The sequence below is a fragment of the Diorhabda carinulata genome, chromosome 5 (assembly GCF_026250575.1).
Source record: "Diorhabda carinulata isolate Delta chromosome 5, icDioCari1.1, whole genome shotgun sequence".
Classification (NCBI taxonomy): domain Eukaryota; kingdom Metazoa; phylum Arthropoda; class Insecta; order Coleoptera; family Chrysomelidae; genus Diorhabda; species Diorhabda carinulata.
In genome coordinates, this window is record NC_079464.1 from 26,221,766 (window position 1) to 26,240,490 (window position 18,725).

Sequence of the window (18,725 nt, forward strand, 5' to 3'; positions counted from 1 at the left end):
TTTAGATAGGTTAGTCAGGCAATAAAGACCTGTCGGCCGTTTGTTAAGAGGCACATGGTATAATCTACATCAACTTCCTTCATCATCAACATCATCAAGCCTTTCAAGTTTTTCTCGGCCTGCCCCTTCTTATGGCAACAATGGAATCCATTGTGTTATTCATTTGATCATTTCAATTGGTTTCCTTCTCATTATGTGTCCAGCCCAGCTGAGCCTTTGTGCTTTTATGTATCTCACTATATTCTCTCTACCCAGTTTTCTCTCTATTTCTTCGTTTTTCTTTGCTCTTCTTTCTTCTTGCTGTGTTATGTTTGGGTCATTAACTACCTTAACAATTGTAAAACAATCAATGGCGATTAGTATACCAATCTATAATGGGTCGTTTTATGTACCAGAACCATACCCACGTATGCAAAAATCCTATTCAGTAATCTGCCCTAATCATCGGATTGATTTCTTCTTCTAAATTCTGAAGAAATGGCTAAACTGAAAGAATTTTAACTAACTAATGATGATTCCGAAAAATATTGTTTGGAAGGAATTAAAAAATTGAAGAAACGTTCAACAAAGTGTATAAATTCCAAAGGAGACGTAAAAGTAAAATCTGTTTCATTAAAAAAATTATAATAGAAAACTATCATTGAAAGAAATTCATCTAAAAAGTGTTTTACATGTACCAATATTTTCGAAGTCGGTTCTGTGTACAGAATATTCCTACTTATACGACCAGCACTGTTGAATCTGCACTCAATAATAAAATTGCAATCACGTGAGAGAGTTGTACTCAGTGCAATTCCAACAAACTGTATGAACATTGTGTTGACAGTGATGTTAGTGTAATAGGTTGAGGACCTCATTAAAACCGGTTTTATCTACGGATTTTAACTAAATTATATTAGTGGTTCAATAAGTTTGTTGGTGAAAATTACTCGTAATAACTCGTCCGACACAAGTGAGTATAAAAAAATGTTACAAGTGCACAAAGAAAGAATGATTTTTAACCTTCAATGTTTTTGATATTGTCATTAGAATTACTTTGATTTATATTTGATTTTACTGTTTTTGATAAAAAAAATATCAATGGTATATCTCTTCATACTTTTTACCTTCACATTTTATAAATGATTTTTGCAAACAGCTTCTAGTGTTTTCTATGTCTAATCACCTACTGTTTATCTAAATAAACACTACAAAAAAATAGAAACCAGTCATTATATCCATGATATAAAAATAGAATAGATAATTTTTTTATTTAAACATACATGTCCTAGCTTGTAGCGTCTTCTGTGTTCTTCATTTTGAGAACATTCGATTAGTAAAGATGCTTCACTGTGATTCTGGTTTAGCATGTTTCACATAAAGGCGCCGTTTCTTTTGTTATAGGCCAGTAAATAGAGCAATTTTTCTCCCAAAATCTGAACTTAAATTGCTCCTACAATTTTTTTTGTATTGTGGTCATCACAGTGTGCTGAATCATTACCAACAATCTTATCACCTTCTTAGGGGTGTGCTACCCCCCCTAAAATGGAAAAAACGTATTTTTGGGGGGCATTCTCTAAAAAACGTGCAATTTATCAGTTTTGGGCTACAAATATGGATGAAAATGAACGTGAAAAATAGAACGAAACTCCTTGGAATGATGTTAACCACTTGGTGTAACACATCCTCTCTCCCCAAATCGGGAAAATGTCTTTCTTGGGAGTGTTATCGCTCTTGCGTAATGAATATAACCAAAATTGTTAAAAATAGTAAAACTTATTAACACTGATTCTCCCCTTCCCGGGCCACGGAACCCTTAAGTGGAATCAATGCTTTCAGATATAAATACGAATGAAAACTGGAGAAATGTTGTTATTGAGTTTTGAAAGTCCAGTTACGTGAATCGTTTTCATTAATAAATTCAGTTAAACTTGTATAAATCAAACGTAGAGAGACGGAAAAGTGTTTTTTTTTCATGAATTCTGACGAAGGGTACAAAGAAATGAATTCTCTAGAAATCACCATCAAGAAATGGGTAGAACAATATATTTATTTAATCATCGAACTCATCATTCCTCTCATCGTCACTATCTGCGTCTTCGTTTTCACAGTCTGGGACTATCACCGGCAAATTTTTTTCAGACTTCCGTCGTACATTTATTACAAATGCTGGTACATTTTAAACCACTCTTTTTGCATGTGCTGGTATCTCTAATACATCCGGTTGTGCAGTTACAGAAAATCATGTTCAAAATCGAATTTGGGGCAGCCTGAACTGTCATTTCAATAGGTTCCAAAGGGGCACCCTTTTTCCACCCCCAATTGTTCATAGGACAACCGTTTCCTCCAAGGACTGATTTTATTTTCCCCCGGATAAGATGCAATGCGAGTTAACGTCGACAGAGTTATGTTTTCAGCTACTACAAGATTGACTAAGTTTTATTTAAAATCTCTGCAAGTAAGCGCATTTTTATAAAACCTCACAAAAAGAGTAGATATTCTCCTCCAGATTCCACTTTGATTCATGTTAATACGTGAGCTTATTCCTGAAATATCAACATTTGAAGTTATCAACTCTGTCACGATTTTATAACCGAAAAAAGCTTTCGAAAATAATCGTATTTGAAACCAGGATTACTGGTACCGACTAAATACTACGGAATTTAACAATTAATTACTCCTCAACTCTTAATTTTACTCGCTACAAAGATAGACAAGATTTCAGTGATCTCGAGCATTATTTCACGCAGTTAGAAATAGTAGTGTAATGAGAGCTTAAGCTGCAATTTTGCTACTGCTCACTTTGCGTATGCAAGATAATAATATGTCAATAGAAAGCTGAAATATTTATCTTCAAAATGACGTAAGATTCGTTAAAATCGGAGTTTTTTATCGGAAGTTATGGATTGTTATTCCTGTGCTGGTTGAAAAAATGCAGCTTGCCGAGCGCCATGCAGATCGCGAAAACGCTTACCTTCAACAATTTTTTTCAGAAATACGGTGCAATTTGGCGAAATTTTTGTAAAAATTTCTCAGTTTTCTACAGTTTTTTTGATAAGACAATGATTTTCTGAGATGTTCTAAAATTAATTCAAAAAACAAGTTTGACGCGTATTTTGGGGGGTCGCACCCCCTTTGGGGGTGATAAGATTCTCCATAAGTGATGTGCACGTTACGACATACAATTTAAAAAAAAATATCGCAGGAGCAATTTAAATCCTAGCTCTTTTTATTGGCCTATTAAAAGATATTAATGTGTTATGCGGTGTTTTAAATTTGATCAGATTGTTTGCCATTTTTGGTACGTGTACTCTTTTATTGATAATTTGTGATCGGTGTGGGGTCAGAATAGATAATTATTTTCACTTTTTTACAGAATATATTCAGAAAAATCGAGGTTATTATGTAGGTATATTATACTTTAATGTGGCTTAGATAAAATAACTGAAATCGAAATAATTTTCTAACTATCCTTATTATTTCATAAAATGAGAATTAAAAACCAAAACAACTCATACTTCCATGTGCGGTTGTGTTTGAAATTTCGCTCAAGCAGGATTTATTATCTCTTGTTCATTTGAAATTTTACTTAATTTTAATATTATTCAACTAGTAATTTGTAGTAAACTCCGCTATAATATGATTTGTAAATATTTTGTTGATCATTTCCTAAACTTTATGGATTTTTTTACTTTATTTTTTTCAATTGTTGAATGTATAAAACAAATTTATGTGTCCTTGTAGTAAGACCGCTTCTAACCAGCCATATTAATATCAAATTAGAGTTCCTAGGTACTAGGTAATATCACTTTTTGTTAGTTATGATGTGTGGGGATTTCTTAAGTAGAAATAAATTTTGTTTTGTCATAGAAATTTTATTCTAGATAAAGTGTTTATAGATTTGATAAATAATAATTATTTTTATCGAATAAATTTTGTTTAATTTGGTTTCATACTTCTAAAAATAATTAGTTCGATATCTTTGAAATGGAAATTGCAAACGGCAAACCTTCGAAAAACATTGCATTGCATAAAGTGCTTTGCCACGAGCCACCACTAACTGCTAGGAAAATTTAATCTTCTGGTGACATTGTAACAAGTACGAGCTGTAAACTAACAGAAATGTTTTTTTTTTTTGGTGAAGATACTCTCTTTCTTTGGTTTTGTTACCAGAAATCAACTGGATTGTTGTCCTGGTGAAGACGACACATTAAAATATGTTGGGTGCTTCCTAATTCTACGTTTTAAATTCAAAAACAAACAGAAACATAAAAAGTTGCTATATGGTGTTTGGTGAATATAAATCTTTATATTTTTCCTTCATTCTGCATTTTAAAATATTGCAGAACATCACCAACAAATGAAAAACTTCAAAATAAATGCCAGCAACAAAAATTCCGAATCAATAAGAGGATTAGAATTACCACAAGTTTTACAATTAACTAATATGACTAATATTGATTTATTAATCTCACTCCTTTCACAAAGTCCAGGATGTGGGATGTCACTGGCTACCAAAAATCTTTATCTTCTATTTCATACAAGCTTTTTAACTAGATACTAGCTTTTACCCGCGGCTTCGCTCGCATCTAATCCATTAAATAAGTATCAGAAATCATTATAATAGAAAAGAACGAACTCTGTAGCTATATTAGAACCTGAGATATAGATCTTTGAATGTAGAAAAATTGCCAAAAACCAACAAAAATCAATAACTCCACATTGAATGTCCGCGCCTAGCTCCTCTCCAACTCAACCGATTTAAGTGTTCAAAAACTCAAAAGAAAGAAGGTATTTCAGCGAGTGTTCTTAAATCAAAACGAACTCTGTAGCTATATTAGAACCTGAGATATAGATCTTTGAATGTAGAAAAATTGCCAAAAACCAACAAAAATCAATAACTCCACATTGAATGTCCGCGCCTAGCTCCTCCCCAACTCAACCGATTTAAGTGTTCAAAAACTCAAAAGAAAGAAGGTATTTCAGCGAGTGTTCTTAAATCAAAACGAACTCTGTAGCTATATTAGAACCTGAGATATAGATCTTTGAATGTAGAAAAATTGCCAAAAACCAACAAAAATCAATAACTCCACATTGAATGTCCGCGCCTAGCTCCTCTCCAACTCAACCGATTTAAGTGTTCAAAAACTCAAAAGAAAGAAGGTGTTTCAGCGAGTGTTCTTAAACCAAAACGAAGTCTCTTTCTTGAATAGAACCTGAGATATTGAGGATAGAACGTGTGTATGTGAAAAACTCCCATAAGTAATGGACAGGGGCAAATCGCATTTGAGTATAACTTGAGAATGGTGAAAATTAGATGAAATCCGATGGTTGATGGCTGATCTGTGCATCAATACCTTTCATTGAAAAAAAAATTAAGCAAATCGGTTGGGTAGAACGCCTGAACGTACTCGGAATGGAAATCATCAATTTTTTTAATATATAAGATATTACGTATTGAGTTATATTGTACGTTGTTTTGCTACATGTAAAATGACCTTAAGCAATGTAAAAAGATTGACTACTTTCCAGTAAATAGAACTGCATAAGACGATATAGTGCATAGCTATCAAAAATATAAGTTTAGCAACTAAGCACTTGCTTTATTTTTAGGATAACTTATGTTAGTGCTACACTTTGCCGTGTTTATGGTGCTGATTAGTTAACAGAGCGCACGTGTCAGAATTGGTATAAAAAATTCTAATCTGGAGATTTTTCCCTCAAAGATGAGCAACCTTCTGATCGGCCTACTGTAGTTGCTGATGACCAAATCCAAATGATAATCGTCATATAACTGTTCGAGAGGTTGCGAAGAGGCTACATATGTATCTCACACAACAATTGAAAAACACATAAAATGTCTTGTGCTAGTTAAGAAACTTGATAACTCGTGGTACCTCACGAATTAAAAGAAATTCAATTAACACAAAGCATCAACTTTTGCGATTTGCATCTTAAACGAAATTCTTAAAAAGAATCATCCCTGGTGATGGAAAATGGGTCCCGTACACTAACTTAGTTCGAAAAATATCATGGAGCAAATACGACGAACCAGCACAAACTCCATCGAAAGCTGAAAAACAACAAAAAAGCTCATGCTGTCATTTTGGTTGGATTAGAAAAGTGTTGTGTTTTTTGAGCTGCTTCCAAGGAGCCAAACGATCAATTCTAATATTTAATGTCAAGAATTAATGAAACTGGATGGAAAAATTGAAGAAAAACGATCAAAATTGTTAAATTGGAAAGATTTTGTGTCCCACCATAATAATGCAAGGCCTCACACATATTTGGCAACTCGTGGGAAACTATTGGAGCTTGACTGGAAAGTGATGCCCCATACAACCCTGTTCTAAATGGTGAAACTTTCGCAAATAACGATGATCTTCGATCGCACCTGGTTCAGTTTTTTGACCAGAAATTTTATGAGCGTTGAATCATGAAGTTTAAAGAAAGATGGCAAGATGTCATTGAGCAAAATAGAAAATATATAATTGATTAAAAACTATTCTATGTTAAAAAAAGTGTTTTTTTATACTACAAAAACGAAATTATTTTGTCGCCAATCAATATAGTATAATTGGAACAACAAAATTATCACAAAACATAATGTTTTATAATTAATAAGGAAAATTTAATGATGGTATCAATTGGGAACATTGAGGTACACCATAACTGAGTAGTAAAACCAACCTCAGGGGAATTATATCAGATGAATAATAAGTTTAGTGATCATTTGTGGGACTTTAATAAAACGGCACAGAAAATGATTTAAAAAAATATATGGAATAAGAATCTACGTAACAAAAAAAATATTGTCTAACCAAGATTGTAATGATGACTTTCAACACAGAATTATGACAACATTGGAAAAACCATTCTATAATAATCTATATGGAAATATTTTATTTCTAGTACACCACTGAGATACCTTATATTTTCATTGATATCTAATGTTAATTTTATAGCAAAGTTATCGTGGTTCAAGGTTAAATTTGACCAATATTACGCATCCATGAAAAAATAAGTAGATTTAGTTATTCACCAAAAATCAACAACTGTTAATTAATCATTGAAATTTAAAAAAGTGCGGTTTATCTAAGACTGAGGTAGTATTTTTTTAATACATTATAACCTATGATTACAATATTGATTACTAAATCATTTGAATAATCGTAAGATCGATTTAAATTTGTTTTTTAGTTACCACTATTATATCTATTAGTCATTTATTTTAATTACCGTGAAGTTAGATTACATTTACCTCATTATTTTTATTCAAATTGTACGCAAACTAAATACTACTAAATAAATCAGAAATGTGACTGAAACGGATTAGATTTCGCATACAGAAAATTACCTACATAAGCTACTCTATTATGCAGATTCTTATCATGTACCTATAGAATTTGTAAATTACGGGATATATCCAACAAAGTAAGTTCCGTTTGGTTATATAAAAAAAGTGTACAGTGTTTAGTATTGTAGAGGTTGAATTGAAAATGAAATAAAAAACTGGCGTAATTATTAGAATTGGAGCTCCATGCAAAAATCGTTCCAAAAAATTTTTCACGCTTTTGGGGTTGTTTCTGAGGGTACAAATAGTAAATTTAAGGGGGAGACATATCATTTCCATTATTTCAGACATTACATGGTACAACTTACATATAATAAATCGGTGAAACCTAACCTAACCTAACCAATTCTAAATAATTACCATCTTGGTTAGGTTATGTTAAGTTAGGTTTCATTGATTTATTATATATAAGTTGTACCATGTAATGTCTAAAATAATGGAAATAATATGTCTCCCCCGCCTTAAATTTGTACCCTCAGAAACAACCCCAAATGCGTGAAAAATTTTTTGGAAAGATTTTTGCCTGGAGCCCCAATTCTAAATAATTACCAAAACTAGTATTATAAATAAGAACGAAACAATAAAAATCCTATTTACTACAGTTTACATACATGTCTTGACTATCACAATAGGTGTTCAAAATGACCTCTAAAGACATCTATGCATGCTTAAAAGCGATAATTGAGCGAGTTTCTGACATTATAAAACATATATAGAAACATTCCGAAATTCTTTCTGTATTAGGCATTTTGTACACTCTATTCTTAATGTGGCTCCAGAAAAATGAATAAATTTTTTTGAAATCTAGTAACCTTGGTGGCCACTATACTGGGCCATTTCTTCCGATACATCTTCCAGCAAATAGTTCATTCATATCACCATTAATAATAATTTGAATAGCGTTAGTAGGCGCACCAAATGTTCCTCAAAAAAATATGATTCTACGACATATCCACCAACAATACATCCCCACTATCTAGTTTGACTATGTTTCACTATGTGATATAAACCAGTTGATAAATAATAGTGAAAGTTTTGGCTTCATCACCAAATAGAACATAGTCGAAAAAGTCTCTGTTGATTAAATTTTCCTAAAGCCCTTCTACAAAATGGAAAATATCCCGTAGAACACATCACAACCCTAAATTATTGTAATTGATAAGCTAAGATGATAAGCCAAATATGCAATAAAATATAAGGTGTTCCGTTTCAAATAATGTAACTTTGATATGGCACAGCATTCTGGAACACCTTGAAAGATTATAAATAATACTAAAATGTGAAGACTAAATGTTGTCTCAAAGGACAAAGGAGGCACTGAACTTTATCACACTAATCAATCACTCTGTATAAAAAAACAAGGGATATTAGTGAAAAAATAAAGTTTGCAGATAAAAAACTAGAGAAAATATTGTACAAAACATCTGATATTTATCACAGGAGTGGAAATCTACGCTAAAGCATATATTTTCCTCTGTATGTATAATGTTTCAGGCATCACATCACAATCTCTTTTAAGGCCGCTTGACATGATGCAAGACAACGTGCAATGCAATGCAAGACGCAATATTTCTTGATCAGAAACATGCAAGATTTTGACATTATCGGTTTTGTGCCATTTTTATTGCGTGAAAGTTGCAATTCTACGAAGAAATCTAGTCAGCTGACTTTCGTAAAACTTAGCTTCGTTATTTTCATTGTTAAACTAGGCACAAAATATAAGATAAAATTTGAGGTTAAGAATTTGTTTTACTTATGGTATTTAAATTAGTGAAAGTCATGATATGGCATTTTCATTCAGTCTAAATATCTATTTTATAGAAAAATGAGTCTCGATACTGCTTATATTACATTTCATCTTCCTCGGGAGTTTTTTGAATGCAGAGGCAGAAATAATTATTGCCAGTGTTTGAGGTTAGGAAATTATTCACTGTTACTTTCGGAATTTTGCTTAATGGCAACCATGATGCAATGGTAAGAGACTTGCAATATTCCTCTATGTAATATTTTGATCTTGCAAGGAATTGCGTGAAATTTCTTGCTTGTTGTCTTGCATCATGTCAAGCAACCTTTAGATAAGAGATTATTCTTATTCAATTAAACTTCTAAAGCTGGACATTTGGCTGTCTTCACGAGTATCTTGAGGACGCCAGGACTGTCCAGCGAAACCGGGACGACTGGTCCCCTTACCATAGCTTCCAATATTTTATAGGCTTTTGTCAAAGTCCCAAGTCAGCGCTTCACGAAGGGTGATCAAAAACGTCCCAGTCAAATTCTTGTTTTTTTTTTTGGTAAGTTCATAGGTGAGGTCGAGCATTATCATGGGAAAACAAAACTTATCGGTGCTGGTTCTTTATTTGGTGGCACAATTTTTTAATTGTGACGCATTGGCCTCGTGGTAAGAAATCAATCGGCAAAATGCCAAAAAGAATTTTTAAGGCATCAATATTTGCTTTGGTTTAACTTTCGTTGAGTACGAAGTGTGCCTCCATTCCGTTGATTGCCATTTAGTTTCTGTTTGTTGTGTTTTTCAGTAAGAATTGTCGGTATCCGACGTGAACAAAGTTTTCGAGATTTCATTTTTGCCGCTGGTATAAATATAAATTGTATTCACATTACTAAGATATACTTCTGTTCTATCAATTTACAAATTCTATACGAAAATGGTGAAAATCTTCATCCTAATAGAGTAGCTTAATCAATTTCAGTCACTCTTAGACCTATATTCCTACTGTAACTTTTTTAGTATTTATTTACAGTCTTACTATTCGTGGGGTGAATCAATAAACACCCTGTATATTCAGTTAAAGTATTTAATGACATCAAAAGTTCTAAAATTTGGATTTTTCCATATATCATAATGACATATTATCTAAAATATACTTTTAAATTTCAGAAAATGAAGTTGTTAACGTCGCTGATCTTACTTTGTACCTTGAAAATTCATACTTCCAGTCCATTAGGCTTCGAAGATGTCATCATACCCAAAAATTATGCAAGATACGGTCAAGCGCTAGAAGCAATATTCAGTATGACGTTAAGACTTCATGCTATAATGGACACGTCAGTCAACGAAAATTTCGTAGTGTCACCTATCAGTACAACTGCCATCATTGCTCAACTTATGTTAGGTGCAGAAGGTGAGTTAGCACTAACGCACTATCGGGTTTCGACTCCAACGAAGGACATCAAAGAGAATATAACTTCTAAATGAAACACAGATTTAAAAAACAAATCATTCATCTTACAAACTAGTATTTGTTAAGCACTTTGTACAACGTTTCTCAATTTTTCTGCTGCCTCAACCACGTTCGCCTTCTTAAGCACCGACTCATCCCGAGAAAGACATTGTTTTCACTGCTGTTTGTTCTCTGGTGCGTTATATTAAATCCTCATTCCATCCACGGTTACGAAACTGCGCTGAAACTGGTTCATATGGCGGTTGAACCTCGCCAAATTCGTGGAAGGCTTTCTCATAACGAAATGATCAATCAAAATTGAAACTACTAATCGTCTAAGATATCTATAACTTCCACAATCTCTCGCACTCTCCAACTCCTAATGGCCTCCTATTTCGACGAATGTAAATATTGTCGCACAAGTAGAAAAAAAAAGCCTTCACCTACAAATTGTATAAAAATTTTTTTCTACTAGATACTAGCACTAGCCATTACACTACGTAGACCTTGATAATACGTTTTTTACGCAGTACTGCTTAAAATATGTTTCTTTGCACCCTAGCGCGTGAAGTAAAGTTTTACGCACTCGAAAGTGTGTGCAAAGTACGTACTTTACGCAAGGTAATTGAAAAACTACACAATTTGTTCAAATTTTGACAGGAATCAAGTGGTAGATAACTTTTAACAGGAGTAGCATTGGGATTCTTCCAATATCAATTGCAGAACACAGTTATGTTTACTCCCCGTAAAAAATTTGGTGGACAGAGTACGTGGACTCATCATCTCCTCTGTTTAACAATCAAAACAGATATACACACAGTTATTTTAAATATATCCGTATGTTTAAAACAGGAAAATATTCAGCAATCTGATAATGTTGAGACGATTCTGACTACCATTATTATTTATAAAGATACTTTGGAATTGAAATGTTTTTTTCTTTTGTTCTATTTGCAAAGAGTTTATTTTCATTCATGGTTTTTGCTTTGAAATTTCTTTTTCCAGAATAAAAAACGAATGGGGTACAAAAAGGGCTCAATTCACGTCTGGTACCCTGTTTAAACCAAACTACCTTACAAGCACGTACATTTTACTCGTCTATTTACGCTTTATAATTTAATATTTAGTTGTAGCAAGTTAACAAGGTATAATAATGATTTTTTTCCCAAGTAGTTAATTATTTAGTTAACTATTGTTATTGTTAACTGTTATTATTTAGTTTATTAGTTAACAATTAATTATTAAGAATAAAACGATCGCACAAACATATTTTTTGACCGAACAAACGATAACTGATTGAGATTGAGTAGAATAATAAAAAAACTCATAATTGAGCTGGGTTAAAGCCAAAATAATAATTTATAAAAAAATGAATTTCGACAAACGTCAAATTTGATCGAACAATCAAAAATATTTATTTGTCCCCGCCAACTTAACAGAGCTGGATCAATGAGATTAAATTAAATTATGATTCGAGGGCTTCCTTCTAAGTTTTTGTAATTGAGCAATAGGTGGAGAATAACACAATTGTATTTGTGATCATTGTCGTTTGATATTACGAATCCAGTGGATATTCAGAAATTGTTGAGAGTAAAGTTTTTAAAAAAGCAAGTGCGTGCAACGATAGCAATCACCCGTAAGGACTTAAGTTGGTTGATTTTTTATGATTTTAAAAAAGGCCTTATTCACTAATTATATATAGAATCGCTTCGTACAACTTTCGGTGATGGAACACCACCAGATAAGATCGACATATGACTTACAGACAGACATAGGCGCGATATTTCTAAAAGCAATAAAACGTTTTATTTTGAACTTGTTTGTATTTGTTCACTTTTTGTGAAAAACTTAAAAGATAACCCTCGTATAATATGATTTCTTGCTATTTTTCAGATCATTTCAGGGAACAACTTCACGATCTTTTATCATTACCTGCATCAACTTCTTCGTTCAACGTAACACACTTCACTAAAGACAGGAACGAAAGTCAAATAATGCCATACGCTACCTTTCATCTACAGCTGGCAATTCTATTGAAAAATTTGAAGACCAGAAAACCAGGAGAACACTTCGTGTTGAATTTAGACAATGCGTTATTCTATAATGAAGATATAGACTTGAGAACTGTTTTTACAAACACTTTACATAAAATATACGACACCGACATTACTCCATTGGATTTCAAAAACGACACAACCAGGTAATTGTGATATTTGGGCGGGTTTTATTGAGCTCATAGCTGTTTGCGGAATCTCGCAGTAGATCTTATTAATTTCAAATTATTTCATTTGAACAGACAGTTTGAAAGTTGGTATCTATTAAAATATATTTGATACTTGATAATAGATAGAAAATTGTTGGTAGGTACCAGTTTTATCCTATACTAATAATAAAATAATAGTTATTTATACTACAAAGGTTTTATTACTACAAAGATAAAGTTACATCCCGTAAAGTATATTAGACTTTTTCTCCCTCCAAAAGAATTTATTCTTAGATTTTCATTAATTGAATTCCATACTTTTACTTTGACTGGTTTCAGTCGAATGAATTCGCCCTCCATGTATGGTGAGTTGACTTACAACCCTTCGTAAAGAACAATCGATACATTTTTGGTAATTTTCACTCACGTCCTTCAAAAAGTATCAATATGCGTTGCTAACAATATGGGGAAGAGAAAAAAATCTTTCTTGAGCCCTCAAATTAAGTATCGTTCATACTTTATATGTGAACTAATGATATTACTGCTGTACGTGACGGTGGGATGTTGCCGCATGTTTTAGTAAGAAAATCATAGCTTATGCGTGAATTTTACACAATTCCACAACTGATACTTCAAAAATTAATCTGTTCCTGTTAACGCTATCTTCCGTGTATCGATGTTCAAACAGCAGTCCTTTCTTATAACTTAAACCTCCTTGAATTGTAAACTGAAAAATCTTTGCATCATAAAATGGACACTAACTAATATACGAGGATGTATTGATATCTAGTTAGCCTGGGTAAGCAGATTTACGAAGATAAGCTTAATATCCTTGGTGATCAATGTCCTTCGTATACGACCGTGAAAAATTGGACCGCAAGCTTCAAAAGAAGTAAATTTTCCATTGAAGATGATGACCGATCGGGAAGGCGACCAGTTTCTGTGTCAGTCCCCGAAAATATCGATTCAGTTCATGACATGATGTTATCAGACCTTCGAATTGGGCTAAAACGGATATCTGAGGCACTGAACGCGTTCTTCATATAGTTCACGTCAATTTGGACATGAGAAAAATTGCTGCAAAATGAATCCCCAAATGTTTGAATGTCGACCAAAAGCGTGCAAGGGTAGAAGCATCGCGTTCGATCTGTGCTCGATTTGAAAACGATGTAGACTTCTTAAACCGAATTGTTAAGATGGATGAGACTTGGGTACATTTCTACGATCCAGAAACAAAGCAAAAATCGATGGAATGGCGACACTCTGGTTTTTCAAGACCTAAGAAGTTTCGTGTCCAAAAATCTGCTGGAAAAGTTCTTACTGCAGTTTGATTGATTGATTGATTTTTTGGATAAGTGCAGAACAATAACTGGAGATTACTATTAGATATTACTGACCACTCTACAGAAAAAAAATAAAAAAGAAAAGATGCGGAAAGCTATCCAAAGTTGTTTTGTTTTTGAAGGACAACGCACTTGCATACAAATCTCATGTTGCCATGCAAAAAATTTTTGATTTAGGGTTTGAATTACTAGAACCCTCCTTATTCACCAGATTTAGCTCCGTCCGACTATCATCTCTTTCCTCAACTGAAAAAAAGTTTAAAAGGTCGTAAAGTTTCTTCCAACGAGGAGGTAATAAAAGCTGTGAAGGTGTGGTTAGCAGAGCAAGAAGAAACATTTTTTGTGAAAGGTCTAGAGACGTTGCAGGTTCGCTGTAATAAATGTATCCAATTAAGAGGAGAATATGTTGAGTAATAAAATATTTTGAAATTTTGTTTCGTTCTATAATAGACTAAGAATTTTTCAATATATCCTCGTATTTACTTATTGCTGGCTAAAATAGCAGATAGTATATTAGCTTTAAAATTAAAAAAAAATTGTGAAAATTATACGTATTTTGCAATGCTTTTATTCAATTCATATAATTATCAAATAACTTTCATAAATATATTTTTTTATTTTCTAGTATTATCAACAAATGGGCTGCAAACCATACCAACGGGCTGATTAAATCATTTTTACAAACTCCGCCAAACTCTGACACTGCATCGTTATTTATGAACTCCGTCTACTTCAAAGCAGATTGGGAAACGCCCTTCGCTACTATCTTAAATAATATAGATAACTTCAATATAAACGCTACAGAAACTGTAAAAACACTTTACATGATGGAGAACATCCTCAATATAAAATATGCAGAAACAAAATTCTTCAAAATAGTTTGCCTGCCTTACAAAAATCGAGAAGTTGGAATGTACATTATTTTGCCCAACAAAGATAGCGAAAACAAGTATAATATTAGATTGTTCATGGATTCTATGGACCCTAAGGAAATTTTAAGAAGTGTATTAATCATGAAACCACATGATGTCACCATAAAAATACCAAAACTTTCCCTATCCAACACTTTCAGCATATTGAAACCACTTCAAAAATACAGTGCATTCAAGAAATCAGAAGCAGAGAAAAACGAGACGCAGTCTAATGCTATTGACGAAATTGTAAATAGGGTACAAAATTTCAAAAACTTCACCGCGCCCAGTTACCAAGATATATTTTTGGAAAGTGCAGCTAGAGACGCAAAATTGAAAGTGTCTGATATTGTCCAACAAATGATATTTGCAATTAATGAGCAAGGTACAGAAGCTGCGGCTATAAGTGGAGGTTTTATTGATTATATGGGAGGATCGAAAACTGTAATATTAAACAGACCGTTTGCCTTCTTTATAAGACATGAAGAAACGCAAGCTATACTTTTCTGGGGAACAATTTCAAATCCGTCAAAACATTAAACCTAGTTTTGGTTGGTTTTTTGTTGAGAAACTTTTCTTTACGAAAAGGTGACTGATAGACACTAGGGGTGTTTTATTTATTATAGATTTTTGTAAATTTACAATATATTTTACGAGTACATATATAATTTATTTGATTACAAATTATACAGTGTTATTCTTATTCAAAAACCTTCTTCACTACCTAATTTCTTTTTATAATAATATCCATGTCTTTGGTTCAACTAAAAATAATAAAAGAATTAATTAAATGAGCAAATATTTACTTTTTTCATTGAAAAAAAAACAGTTTAAAGCAACTTAACCTCGTTTACTTTTACTGCAATCTGTTATATATTTTATCATTATACTTACTTGTGTTTTTGGCTTGTTCAAGATAATTATAAAATTGTAGTAAGTATTAAATTGTCACATTTATATTTGACGACTAATTTATTACTATTTATTATACTTTTCTCCAAAATTTCTCCGTTTACTATTGCAAAACGTAATAAAACATCCTCCAACAGCCTCCCGTAGTTCATATTCACTGTGGCGCTGCAGTTACACTCGGAGCGAATTGAAAGACAGGCTTCAAGAAACATATTTGGAATTTTGAGGCTGTTGTCTAGTACCAAACATAAAAAGCTGAATATGTAGCAACCCCATGATAAAAATAAAATAGAGGAAAATTTCGTTAGCTGTTTATATTTAATCGCTAATTGAAATTTATACGAGGTCTGGCTATTAAATAACGAGACTGATTATGAAAAAGGATTTTATATTATAAAAATTATTCTACATTCGAATGCTCCCCTTCAATATACTTCCCTCTCCTCGCCACACACCTTTCCATACGTTTTATCCATTGATCGAAGCAGTCTGGAAGTCAGCTTTCTTTGGTGGAGACCTTTAGAAGCTCTGTCGTTTTTGCTTTACCGCTTCCATCCACTCAAATCGGGTCCATTTAAAAGCAGATCTTTTTCTCACCTTTCAAGGTCAGATTTTTTGGCACCAACTCGCATAGACTCGCACAGACTTTTGTCATGTGTAATTCCTCGTGTGAAATTTTCTAGCCGTTCATTTACGAGTTTACACCCTCGGCAATCATCCGGATGCTGATTAGACGATCTGCACGCACATTTTGGTTGATTTTGGTCACTGTTTCCGGAGTTGAAACGGTCACAGGGCCACTTGGACGCTGGTAATCTTCAGCGCTCTCTCGGCACTCACTAAAGTATTGAAACCACTCAAAAACACGCGTACGTGATAGAGAATTGTTATAGCACTCAGTCGGAGAAATTTGAGATTGATACGTTGTTTTTCGGCACGAGAAAAAAACACGTTTATCTCAAAACGCTACTGCACAAATACTATAATAGTGACGGAAACGTGTTTTTGCACGTGCATAGACAAGATATCTAGATACCCAACGCACTACACGTTTTTTACCCCACTCGTTTAAAGCGCCCTCTAGGCGCACAGTCTCGTTATTTCACAGCCAGACCTCATAGAGATAGTAATTACGTAAAAACACTTAAGTAGATCATTAATGAATCATTATGTAAAAATTTCACGTAACTGTTTAAGTTTCAAAGAATAATTACCTAGACAATTAACTAATTATTTTAATTAAACAGTCTTTTAAAATTTATAAACATTGAAAACAACATTATCAAAGACACAGTTATTTAAAGTAAGTCCATTTTCTGGGTGAATATTCTCTTGAGCTTCTAATGTTAATTTCATTTGAGGATGTAATATCTACATGTATGCCAGTGGCTTAGCTCAGAATGTTTTCTGAAATTCTTTTCTTATTTTCTAACTCTCTACATAGCCCTCGGCTACACTGTTGTATTTATATCCTACGTGTTGCTTTATTTACATGTCCGCTCCTGAGTACGATGACGAGCGGCTGAAACAATATCCTGTGAATAATTCTACATTCAACACTCCAGAATTGATTTGAGAACGGGGAATTTAAGATAGGTGAGCATTTCAGAAAATTCCTTCCTACATTCTTGCAGACCAAGGAAAAAGCGGTTTTTCTAAGTTTTGATGGAGACCGTTGGACACGTTGATCGGAATTTATGGGAATGACTACGATTTTCTCATCGCTAATGGCGTATTGGATTTTTCTCGCCAACGTTTCGGGATGGAAATGGAAGGAATTTTAAGGAGGGCGATACCGTTGGTATTGGCTTTGAGGAAGCTTATTTGTCCCCTCAACTGCTCTTGGGTAATGAGAAGACTGAAGAGTTCCCTCTGGAAGGTGTATTTTTGAGAAAGATTCCTCAAATTAAGGGTTTACAGTGAGGGAAGTTGGAAGGAGGTATATGGTTGTTGTTGAGGGGCTCTGGAAGGCCGGGTTTGAGTTGTTGTTTGGGGTTTTTGAGGTTTAGGGGTGTTTGGAGCTTTCGGCTTGTTGGGTGGGTTTTTGGGAGGAATATTTCTATTCCTTTTTGGGATAGCGCCAAGTCGTATATAATCCACCTGTGAATATTTGAAAGAGGCGGGCTTTTGGGATTTCTTGCAGACGCAGATCTCGCAGACAGTGCAGGAGATGAACTCCTGATATTTTGGGGAGAATTTCTCTGTAAAACTCTATTTTATTAGCATTGACTCTAAGATTAGTTACCCAGACATATTCTCCTATTTTTGAATCTGACAAATTTTCTGCTCGGTCTCTGTTGTTAAACTATTTAACACTCTTATCCTTATTTTTACTCTCTTTTTCTTTCAAAGAATTTGTGTCTACTCTACAATTCAGTTCACTGAGTAAAAAAGGCCACATTCCAAAGGAATAGTTCTATAGGATAATAGATATTGAAATATATCGTCATTTTTCTTGATTAAATTTTTTGCCACTTTTACAGCAGCTTCTATAAAGCCGTCAAATTGAGGAAAATGTGGGCTGCTTATTACCAGCTTAAAATCGTGGAAAATTTACTAAATTGATTTCGGAATTGTGGACTATTGTCTACTCGAATAATTTCGCAGATTCCATACCTGGAAAAGATTTCTTTCACCTTCCCAATTTTTAATAAGTTTGAATTATTGGAAAAATCTAGAATAACAATCAATTATTATTAAGTACTATATTCGTTACATTTATGAAGATCCTAAATATCTAAAGCTGCTTTCAGGAAAAGTATCGGTTAGCATTAAGATTAATTCGATTCGCTAAAATAACATTACAACTACTTTTATAACAAATAGCTGTACAACCGAATATAA

The 18,725-nt window shown here is 33.2% G+C and overlaps 1 protein-coding gene across 2 annotated transcripts; it reads left to right on the forward strand.

The window, feature by feature from the left end:
- The first annotated feature begins 734 nt into the window (after nucleotides 1-734).
- Nucleotides 735-15,656, forward strand: LOC130893992 (leukocyte elastase inhibitor-like). Of its 2 annotated transcripts, none has more exons than XM_057800472.1 (4): nucleotides 735-952; nucleotides 10,230-10,473; nucleotides 12,406-12,712; nucleotides 14,684-15,656. In XM_057800472.1, exons 2-4 carry the CDS (start codon nucleotides 10,233-10,235, stop codon nucleotides 15,507-15,509), a joined length of 1,374 nt encoding a protein of 457 aa, XP_057656455.1. In that variant the 5' UTR covers nucleotides 735-952; nucleotides 10,230-10,232; the 3' UTR covers nucleotides 15,510-15,656. The 2 variants fall into 2 exon arrangements, with proteins under 2 accessions (XP_057656455.1, XP_057656454.1); XM_057800471.1 differs by lacking the exon at nucleotides 735-952 and adding an exon at nucleotides 6,998-7,085.
- Nucleotides 15,657-18,725: the final 3,069 nt, after the last annotated feature.